At 42.3% G+C, this 11,443-nt stretch overlaps 2 protein-coding genes across 2 annotated transcripts; both read right to left on the bottom strand.

Annotated features, from left to right (window-relative positions):
- Window positions 1-3: 3 nt before the first annotated feature.
- LOC136503789 (uncharacterized) lies at window positions 4-793 on the bottom strand. Its single transcript, XM_066498757.1, has 2 exons — window positions 80-793; window positions 4-36 (listed from the first exon to the last, which is right to left on the bottom strand). Exons 1-2 carry the CDS (start codon window positions 791-793, stop codon window positions 4-6), a joined length of 747 nt encoding a protein of 248 aa, XP_066354854.1.
- A 4,223-nt stretch (window positions 794-5,016) lies between these two features.
- On the bottom strand, window positions 5,017-7,063 carry LOC136503788 (HIPL1 protein-like). The gene is made up of 4 exons (XM_066498756.1): window positions 6,743-7,063; window positions 6,083-6,412; window positions 5,605-5,783; window positions 5,017-5,482 (listed from the first exon to the last, which is right to left on the bottom strand). Exons 1-4 carry the CDS (start codon window positions 7,061-7,063, stop codon window positions 5,017-5,019), a joined length of 1,296 nt encoding a protein of 431 aa, XP_066354853.1.
- Window positions 7,064-11,443: the final 4,380 nt, after the last annotated feature.

Here is an 11,443-nt window from a genome sequence, read left to right as displayed (position 1 = left end):
TTCTCAACACATTAGCCAATGGCTCAAAGTAATTAACTGCAATGTCAACATTTTTCCAGAAGGCTTCGGATCTGATCACTTTGTTGGCTTTCTTCCCCTTGGCCTGCTTCAAGTAACCCAATTCCTCCATCTCATCTGATTTAAATAGTCTTGTCAACTCTTTTTTGTTGTCCAGCAAGCTTTTTAGATTCAAGTAAGCAGTGGCAAATCGTGTAACCCTAGAGCGAACCAAGTCTTTCTTAAGAAACTTCCTCATCAAATCCAACACCCTAGTATGAGCATACAAGAAAACAGTCACTTGCCTTGCATTAGCAATGGTCTCCTCAACTGGTCCAAGCTTACCAATATCCTCTAGCATGAGATCCAAGCAATGAGCAGCACATCCATTCCAAAATATTGAAGGTCTTTTTGCTGTCAATAGAGTTGCTGCACTTGTATTGACGCTAGCATTATCAGTCACCACTTGGACAACATGTTCTTCCCCTATCTCTTCTATGTACCTATCCACAAGTTCAAAGATATATTTGCCATCTTTCCTGTCACCCGAGCATTCCACTGAATCTAAGAAGAGTACCCCATGAGCACTATGCACAACTAAATTCATCACTCCCCTACCCTTCCTATCTGTCCATGCATCTGTCATGATAGAACAACCTGTGACCTCCCATGATTCCTTATGCTCCTTGAATCCATCCATCACCTTTTCCTTCCTTTTTTGCAAGAACGGTCCACTCATCTCATAGGGACTAGGCCCTTTCAGATTTCTACCAAATTGACCAATGGCCTCTAACATATGATCAAAGCTAGGAAGGGTGACTGTGTTGTGTGGAATGCTAGCTTCATAGAACCACTGACATATGTACTCACAAGTTCTATCCCTCCTCTCTTCTCTTTTCTGAGTTGTCAATGCTGTTTGAACCTTTTTGCTTAGATTAATTCCTCTCTGTGTCATACTAGCAGATTCTTCTATAGAAGGAGGCTTGTAGTACTTGTCAATAGTTTGACCACCTGCTACAGATCTAGAGCTACTAGATCCTCTTGTCGCCTTTGGCTTCACCACAAGAGCATTATTGCCATGATTTGAACCTTCACTGCCACTTTCACAATCTGAGTTTTCTATGTTAACTTCAGCTCTGTCCATTTCCTTTTCTTTGTTTTTCTGTTCTTTTTCACTAGTCTTCTTCGTAAGCAAATCAAATATCTCTTGCTGCACTGGAGCTGGAACTTTTCCACACTTAGTAGTATTGAAACCTTTAATTCCTGCAAGATGGTACTTAATTCTTGTAATTCCACCACTGCAGAGCTTGTCACAATACTTGCACCGTAGGTGATGTTTCTTGGTTATGTCTGGGCAGAAACAGTGAGCCCATGCAGGGTCATCTAAGTTGATACCAGGTTGTTTTGGTCCAGCTTCTACTGAGACAGAGGTAGCACTAGACGGGTTACCTATACAAAGAGCAAACTAAGCCACATTAAACTGGACTAGTGGCAGAGGCAGCACTAGACTAAGGTATTCTAAATTTCTAATACTGAGCCTTTTGTATTGCCATTTATTCATCTTCTCAATTAATCTCTCAATGTATTTCTGAATACGCTATTCTGCTCAACTCAACTGGACTAGTGGAAATGGAAAATAAATAATAAATGCGATATATACACCAGGCAGGCATCAAAGCAATCGGACACCATCTGGTTGCTAGTAATAAATTGCTGACTGTTGACACCATATCATTATAGATATGCCCATAGTTATCTCAAATAACATGCTGTGAAGCATTCATGATACAATTATTGTCATTTATTTACATACTTGTGAATGGCTGTGCGATAACCATTTTTTGAATCAACTTCCCAGTGTTACTGCCTATGCTTAACATGGATAATTTCTGCATCTTTTGGTTACCAACAAAAGGTGGCTAATGTATTCAAACTGGTTACAGACTTACAGGTCCTTGATTACAAGACTCAACAAAGCAGACTCTTTCCATTGCTGGCTTCAGCATATGCATTTAGATTCGTGGGTGACTGGCTCAAGTGGTTATACATGGATGTCACTCAGAAACTGGAAGCTAAAGACTACTCAACACTGCAAGAAGCAGTTATTATCAATTACCACCTAGGCCAAATAAGCACGGGAGGCAAGTATATGAAATATTGAAATTAGAGGTAACAAATATTGACAGCTTGTTTACATATAGTGAGATCTGCGAGACTGCGACATACAAGCAAAAAAAAGAGAGGAGGTTATGAGCACTGACCAGATTGTTGTGCCATGCCGTCGCCTTTGGTGTTCTATTGCTACTTCAGTGCTTCGGAGACGAGGAGCACCCAGCGCTGACGGACCTCCTCGTTAGACTGCGCCGCTGCTAAGCTGCCTCCGGCGCCACCGCCGCCGCCCGCTCGAAGCAGCCGCCGGCGCCGGTCGCCTCCACGAGCCACCGCCAAAGGGCACAGCCGCCGGCCTCTGTTGATCTGCTCGATGCCGATGCCGGGATGGGGAAGATGAAGAATCGAGTTGGGGAAGACAAAGAACGGGAGAGCCGCCAGGCCGCACGGCCGTCTCCGGCCCGCCGCCGCCGGAAGAGAAGCCGCCGCCGCACGGCCGTCTCCGAGATGGAGAGTGGGTGGAAGTGGAATGAGTGGGTGACCGAGTGTTAGGGTTACTCAAGCTGGGCTCGTGGGTGAGTGAGTGACCGAGAGAGACCGCGTGCTCGTGGGCTAGGACTCAAGCTAGCTGGGCCGTGCTGCGTCAGTTTCGTGGGCTGCCAAGAATTTTGCCGGCCTCGTTTCACAGTTTAGCGGCGCTAAATTAAGTCCACTTTAGCGGCTATTGCCGGCTAAACGCCGCTATTAGCACCCGGCTTTCCTTAGCGCAAAAAACTGCATCGCTTAGCTGCTTCCTTTCCCAGCAGCTATCTCCGGCTATAGCTGCAGCTATAGCCGGAGATTTAAAACTTTGGTATGTATAATATAAAAATAAGATGTAGGAAAGTTCTGCGAAATTGCGCGCGCCAACTGGTCGATCGTCGTATGGTTAGTAAGTCAACCAAAACGTCTCTATCGTTTGAACTGGTGCTGCATAAGAATAAGATGAAAGCCGTTCTATGTAATAGGTACCAAAGCTCTGATTTAATTTGGAGGCAGCAGCTCAACACACAGCCAGAATGCGTACTGCTTCTACCGCGCGCGTTCAGTTTTGCCCTAGCAGCATGTGCTGTGTTCATGCATGGACATAACACGAAAGGCCGGACAGTGACTGATATGGTTCTTAATACTCTCTTAATATTAACTGCGGGCGGGATTGTATGTGCGGCCCACCACATTATATAGGAGTAGATACTAGACGGTCCTTTATTTCTTTTTTGATAATAAAATCTTACCAACAGAGATGTAGCCGCTTACTTCGTTGCAGGCCGGTGGGGTCCGGTGTGTAGTTTCCACAAAATTGAAACTACACTACAAATTGAAGTGAATAACACCATGTTCGCTTGATCGTTTCTGTGGCTTATAAGCCGGCTGATGCTGTTTTGTTGTGGGAGAAAAACACTGTATCATGGCTGATAAGCATGGCTGATACGATCGAACGAACAGGCTGTAAGTCGTCGTTCCCAACCAATTTAAGAATAAGATGTACTGGGAAAGTTCTGTGAAATTTCGCGCGCCGAGTGGTCGATCGTCATGGTTGGTAGGTCAACTAAAACGTCTCTATCGATTTTAGGTGCTGCAAGATGCAAACCCGTTCTATAAATAAGGAAGCTCTTCGGAGCCAGCAGCTCAAGCGCGGGAGAATGCGTAGTTCGTCTACCGTGTTTAATTTTGTCTAAGCAGCTTGCTGTATCTTCACTGACATATTCGAGCCGGCCGAGGTGCACCGCTCCAGCCCCCAAGTGAGACATCAGCTTCAAGTTCAAACGGAGTTTCACTTAACTTTGAACTTGTAGTTGATCTCCCACTTGTGGCCTTGGGCATGAACTGGTGCCACGATACTACTACATCCTGCGAGGATGGACGTAATACTTTGGGTGTGTGTTCCTCTTTGCTCTTGCTCTTGTTTCTTGCTACAGTATACAAATGGACTGTCTAGCAATGATCTTTGGAGGATATTCTCTGTGAGAATCATTCCATACAGATTCTGGTGGGAGCAAAAAAGAATCACTTCTCCAATGAAGACATAATTATCGGTGAAGCTAGTTTTTCTGGTTTTATCGGCTTCTAGTTCATTTCGAGAAAGGAGTGGAAAATAGCTCCCTGTGCGCACAAAATTTCCTAGAAGCTAACAGTTTGTGGGAGAATTGAAGACCCTCCCAAAGGAGATTGTAATCTGGTTCATGCTGTGCTTTATATCAAAGGTACGTTCGTAGCTATTCTCTTCAACGTTTTCGTTCCTAGCACATATTGAAATGATCTGCCAAAATTCTGTCGCCTAAAAGTTTTGAATGGTTTTCACAGTTCGATCCTCCGGTGTATATTTTAGATGCGTTAAAATTAGTTTAGACAAAGAATATCGAGAGCTCGTTGAGTTGCAGGTGGGGCAGAAGCGATGATTCGGCGACTGGAATCACTCCATAGCGGTTTCGTCATGGTTCTTTTACTACATAAAATTGGTCCTACTTCCTGCAAAAAATGGTCCTGACGCTAGAATGCTGGATATATGCCACCACCGCTACCGACTTCCATCTTCATTTTCCTCACCCAACATGAAATGAGCACCCATCGGCCCCTAAAACCCTAGAGAGCTCCGTCAAGATTCCAGCATGGACTTAAAATTTGTTGATTTCGAAGGTTTGAATCCTAGGAAGAGCGTGCAAAAGTAAGAATAGAGTAGAAAATTTATCAGACCGATCGACCTTCAGCCACCGATCGACCTTCAACCGGGAGTTTCGAATAATAGTAACAATCTTTATTGATTCTATACACAACCAGTCCACCACACAATTAATGAATGATAGAAACACGAATGGGCCGGGCACCACACAGCCTAAACGATAGCACCCGGTCGAGCTGGTAATATCTGGTCTAGGCCCGGTTCTGAGCTATAGCTATGGCGCCGTTGTGGTTTCCCAGTTGAATATTTATGTTATTGTTGACCTGGGGTGCCTGTCCTCCAGCGGCAGGTCTGTTCCAGTAGTAATAGATCGCAACCGAACCAAACACGGACATTACCACTCCGAAGATTCCTCCCAATACCTTGCCCATCATCGACATGTCCGGCGACTGTGAGGACAGCTGAGGCGGAGGAGCCGCGCAGAATGCGCGCTCGAAGAGTAGGAAGACCCCGTCCTTGGTGAGGATGATCAAATCCTTGTTGTTGTCCCCGCCCAAGAAGAGCACTTGGCCACTGATGGCGCTGCTGCCGCCGCAGGGGGTGCTTCCGGTTCCGGAGTACCAGATGGCTGAGATCGGCGCAGTGGCGTAAGGCATAATGCTCTCTGGCGTCCCGACTATGGCGGCCTGCACGGCTGAACCATACATGTACAGGTACCTAGGTACATGAAATTACCAGTGTCATGCACTGTGACATGACTGCCGGCCAGCGAGCATAGGCGCATAGCAGTTAATTAGCCGATGCAAATTAAATGGATCTTATCTAGCTCTAGCATGCACCTTCCACTCATGGAGGGATCCGCCGACCCTCTGTAGACCCTACCGCCCACGATCGATGGTGCACCACCACTGGCCGCAGAGCGGCCGTGATCGATGACGACGAGGGGGGTGATATTCGACGAGGAGCCAACGTAGGTGCCAGTCATATTGGAGATCAAATACACTTGCTCATACTGTTCCTGCATGTTTGCACAAAAGATCAGTTTTCATTTGAAGCCAGATTGAACGGATACCAAAGGCCGACATTGAAATTAGGAACAATGCATCCTATTCCACCAAAGAATCATAAGTTCTCGATATATTTTGCCACTATCAATGTCCGCAGGGTTGGGGATGCATGGGGGGCATGTGGCATAAATACAGTGATGGCATATTGGGGTTTATGATTTTTCTTTTTGCATACACCGAAGTTCCCATGAAATATGAAGAGGGAACGACCCATTCATGCTTGTACATATATGCTTGTATGCATGTATACCTGGTTCACGTTCGCACAGTAGAAGTCGGATGACCTTTGAGAATCGAAGCTGCATCCCATGGGGTTGCTCAGACCCACGGCGAAAATCTCCATCTTCGGAGGAGTGGAATTGTCGATGTTGAACTTGACGATTTTGCCACAATACGATGTATTGTCCTTGCAGAGGTCTCCCTCCCCACCACCGACGATGAGGTAGAGGTAATAACCGTCGTCATTGTCATTGGGCCAGAATAGAATCTGTCCTACATGCTGGTTGTAGGATGTGTGTTGTTGCAGAGGCAACGCCATGCTGAAGACCCTCCTGACTTCAGCTGGATCAGCACGAGTTGCCTCCACAAACAAGAGCAGGGAATAGTTTAGCAAATAATAGTAGCAATTAATTAATCAGTATGATGATGAACTCTCTCGAACAAAACACTAGGAAATTAAAAGATCCTCTCTTGAATCTTTAGTTCATCAATCTTAAAGCAAGGAGTAAATGGAGGAGGCATGTTATTACCTATTGCGAAAGAAAGTGAAATGTCCTATCGTCGTCCCAATTTGGGTAATCCACGATGTCTTCATTTTATGTACCCATCTTTACTCGTTTTCGGTGTATCGATAGTTCGTTGTACTACACACCGTTCAATGACATTTGTTTCATTGCTTTAGGAGCCGTACCTTTGCTTTCATCAACCGCTTCTGATTCCCTTGCTTTTCCTTCACCCAAAAGGCTCTCTTTCGGCTGTACCCATCCCTCCGGGAGGAATACTCATGGCCTCCTTTCGCAGAGAACTCGGAGACAACAAGATGATACTGGGACGTTAGCATAGAGCCATTTTCCGTAGCAGAGGAGCAGCTGCTGGCGCAACCGGGCATGGTACTGTTATCGCATGTGTATGAAACAAAGAAGCGGCCGTTGGTAGCGAACTCCGGATGGAAGGCGATGCCTACCAACTGGAGCACCCGATCCGTGAGGTCGACGAATGGGCTGTCGTTCATCTGCAGGGTGCACTACCGGACAGAGCATCTTTGCCGAGGGCCTGAAGATTTGCCGAGGGAAAATGCTCGGGCACTTGACAAAGAACAGCCCTCGGCAAAGACTCTTTGCCGAGGGCTAGACCCTCGGCAAAGACAAGCACACGGCAACAATAATTCTTTGCCGAGGGCTAAGCCCTCGGCAAAGGGCCGGCCCTCGGCAACACCGCCTGACATGACGTCCATCCCCTGCCGTCAATCTTTGCCGAGGGCATCACCGTTAGGCCCTCGGCAAAGACTTTTTAACCGTTTTTGAAAATTTTCTTTTAAAAATTTTTTTGCCAAGTGCCCCTGGCCCAGCACTCGGCAAACACAGTCTTTGCCGAGTGCCAAGCTGGCACTCGGCAAATTTTTAATTTTTTTTGTTTTTTTTTTACCCCAAATTTTTTGTTGGGCCCGCCTACATTGTTTACAACTTCATGTTCAAATTTGGTGCTTTTTCTAGTTTTTTTGTTATATTTGGTTGATTAATTTGATTATGTTGAATTTGTATATATAATTCAAATTTGAACTATAAGTGCATGGAATATTGTAATCTAGTGCTCCGAGAAATGTTATTCATCGTATTTGGTGTATGTTGAGTCTCTATCCACGAACTCGCATCAAATTTCGCGCATCTTCTTCACGTAACATGACGAGCCACTTGCCGGAAAAGTGTTTTAAAATTACTTCCCTCCGTTTGTGTTTACTTGTCAGCAATTTTTTACTGTAGCAAATTTGACCGTCTGTTTTTTCTTCTAAAAAAATCTTAGATACTTCAATGTATATAACACTAATGAAGTATGTTCAATAAACAATTATATATGTGAAAACTTGATGTATCTAAAAATCTTTTACAGAAAAAAAACGTAAGGTCAAAATTGCTATAGTAAAATTTCGGTGACAAGTAAACGAAAGCGGAGTTAGTATATAAAGTCCATACGAAGTCCGAAAATCACGAAACTTGTCGAGGTGTCATGTTATCGCATGTGTAGGCTGTGGTAAAAAATTGAGAGTGTTTCGAGCAAGTTGCGACGTCAGATGCATAAAACCCAGACATCTCCACTTGTTCAACTCATGAATATCTACAACTTTTATTTTGGTCATTTCTTTATTTGATAAATTCTTAGCACACATTGTTCACTAATCTTACACATGTCTCATATAGTTTATAAAACCTTATGAGAGATGTGTCACATTTATGAACAATGTCATTACCACTTTGTCATATGAAGAAATGACCAATACAAAAGTTGTAGATCTTGATGAGTTATTCAACTTTGGTATTTATCACTTTTTCAGCTGAAATCATTTGGAGTACCAAAATCTTGTCTAAAGTTTCATTTTTTTGAAATTCAAAATTTAAATTGCTCAAACTTTTCATATGTATATATTGACAAAACCAACAAAATAAATTGATATAGAATGATTTTAGAAAATTTTAGGAAAAAAAATCATCAGATTTGGAGTTAGTATGAGGAAGAAAAACTAGTTACAAAGTTGACCCACAGATTAAAAAAAAATCACACTGTTCACTATGATCATGTAAGGATCATCTAGAACAGTGTGATTTCTCTTTTTAATCTGTGGGTAAATTTTATAACTAGTTGTTCTCCCTTATACTAACTCCAAATGTGATGGTTTTTTTTCCTAAAAATTTCTAAAATCATGCTTCAGCATTTAAGTTTGATCAAACTTGGATGTGACAATGTTTTACAAATTTAAAAATTTGAAATTTGAAATTTGACAAGTTCAAACCAAATTTTCAAACCCTAACCGATTGTAGATGTAAAAGTGATGAATACAAAAGTTGTTCAACTCATCAAGATCTACAACTTTTATTTTGGTTATCTTATCATTTGACAAAATTTGAACCTTTTTAATTTGAAATTTTAAAAAACGATAAGTTCGAACCAAAATTTGAGACCCAAATTGATTTCAACATAAAAAGTGATGAATACCAAAGTTGTTCAACTCATTAATATCTACAACTTTTATTTTAGTCATCTTGTCATTTGACAAAATTCGAACCTTTCAAATTTGAAATTTTGAAAAACGACAAGTTCGAACCAAAATTTGAGATTCAAATTGATTTCAACATAAAAAGTGATGAATACCAAAGTTGTTCAACTCATGAATATCTACAACTTTTATTTTGGTGATTTCATCATTTGACAATTTCTTAGCACACATTGTTTACTAATCTTACATATGTCTCAGTTTATAAAACCTTATGAGAGATGTGTCACATTTGTGAACAATGTCATTACCACTTTGTCATATGAAGAAATGACCAATATAAAAGTTGTAGATCTTGATGAGTTATTCAACTTTGGTATTTATCACTTTTTCAGCTGAAATCATTTGGGGTACCAAAATCTTGTCTGAAGTTGCATTTTTTTTAAATTCAAAATTTAAATTGCTCAAACTTTTCATATGTATATATTGACAAAACCAACAAAATAAATTGATAGAGAATGATTTTAGAAAATTTTAGGAAAAAAATCATCAGATTTGGAGTTAGTATGAGGAAGAAAAACTAGTTACAAAGTTGACCCACAGATTAAATAAAGAAATCACATTTGAAATTTGAAATTTGACAAGTTCAAACTAAATTTTCAAACCCTAAATGATTTCAGATGTAAAAGTGATGAATACAAAAGTTGTTCAACTCATCAAGATCTATAAGTTTTATTTTGGTTATATTGTCATTTGACTAAATTTGAACCTTTCAAATTTTGAAATTTGAAAAAAGACAAGTTGAAACCATAATTTGGACCCCCAAATCATTTCAACTGAAAAAGTAATAAATACCAAAGTTGAATAACTCATGGAGATCTACAACTTTTATTTTGGTAATTTCATAATTTGATAAATTCTTAGTACACATTGTTCACACAAACATACATGAATGTAGTCTCACACACACATACATGAATGTAGTCTCACACACATACATAAATGTAGTCTCACACACACATACATGAATGTAGTCTTACGAACACTAACACACTTACATAAACTAGCTACCCCACCGTGACAACTTTCCCCTTGACACCTTTTCATTCCCATGGCAATACATCTTTGGGCAGGTTCTTTTCCATAGCCTCGATCTTCTTACAAAAGTCTGTGAATAGCGGCATCTCATCACACTTATTGTAAGCTTCAAAATCATCCACGCCATCAACTCCGATGATATGTTGTTTTCTAGAGGCCACCACGTGCTTTGTCTTCTTCTTTGGGGGGAGGTTACTTTGCGGGTCGGGCATATAGAAGACTTGCGCGACACGTTCAGCGAGCACCCAAGGGTCATCCTGGTAGTCTACATTCTGGAGGTCGACGACTCTCTGTCCGATCTCATTTAATTGATGTTGCTTGATCCAGCGGCATCGAAACAGGGCCACCTTTATATCCCTTCCAAAGTCAAGTTCCCATATATCTTCAATTATGCCAAAGTACAGGACCTTTCGCCCCTCTCCGTTGAGAGCCTCTATTCAGACGCCGCTGTTATGATTCACAGATTTCCCGTCCTTTGTGTCGGTATAGTATGTGTACCCATTGATGTCATAAGCATTCCAAGACGTCACCTGTTTCAATGGCCCGACCGCCAACCGACTGATGGTAATAGAATCTATGGTTTCTCTAGGCTGTATGTTCTGGTCCTTCAACCATGATGTCAGGCGTTGCTTATGCTATTTCATGACCCAATCATCTGAACGGCCATTCCTCTTGGCCATAATGATAGCCATGTGTTCATCAATGTACGGTTGCATCACTGCCATACTCTGCAAGACACTGTAATGCGCCCGACTCACCTCTCTGTAATCATTGTCGAGGAACACTTTCCTACCACTTGTGCCCTTCCCAGCTAGCTTTCCCTTGTGACGAGAATCGGGATTACCAATCCCTCTCTGTACTTTTAGCCACTCTTGGCAGCACTCGACGACTTCTTTGGAATTGTAACCCTCTATCATGGAGCCCTCTGGGTGTGTTCGGTTATGCACGTATCGGCTTAGAACCGACATGAACCGCTCGTAGGACCACATTTCATGCAAGAAGCTAAGGCGTAGTGCCTCGATCTGATGAACCAGGTGAATCATGAGATGTACCATTATATCAAAAAAAGCGGGAGGTAAACACATCTCTAGCTAGTTCTGGGTCTCCACCATGAATTCATGTAGGTCACTCAGCTCTTGCCTGCGAATCGTCTTCTGTGAGATCTTCGAAAAGAAGTAGCACATGCGGGTGATGGCCATCTTTAGGAACTCTGGCTTTATAGCCCTGATTGCAATTGGTAGGAACACTGTCAGCATCACATGACAATCGTGAGCCTTGCAGTATGTTAATGATAGGTCCTTCATCGAC

This window comes from Miscanthus floridulus, chromosome 14, assembly GCF_019320115.1.
Source record: "Miscanthus floridulus cultivar M001 chromosome 14, ASM1932011v1, whole genome shotgun sequence".
NCBI classification, from domain to species: Eukaryota; Viridiplantae; Streptophyta; class Magnoliopsida; order Poales; family Poaceae; genus Miscanthus; species Miscanthus floridulus.
Note: the sequence above shows the minus strand (reverse complement) of the source record. Positions and strands in the feature narration are given on the sequence as shown.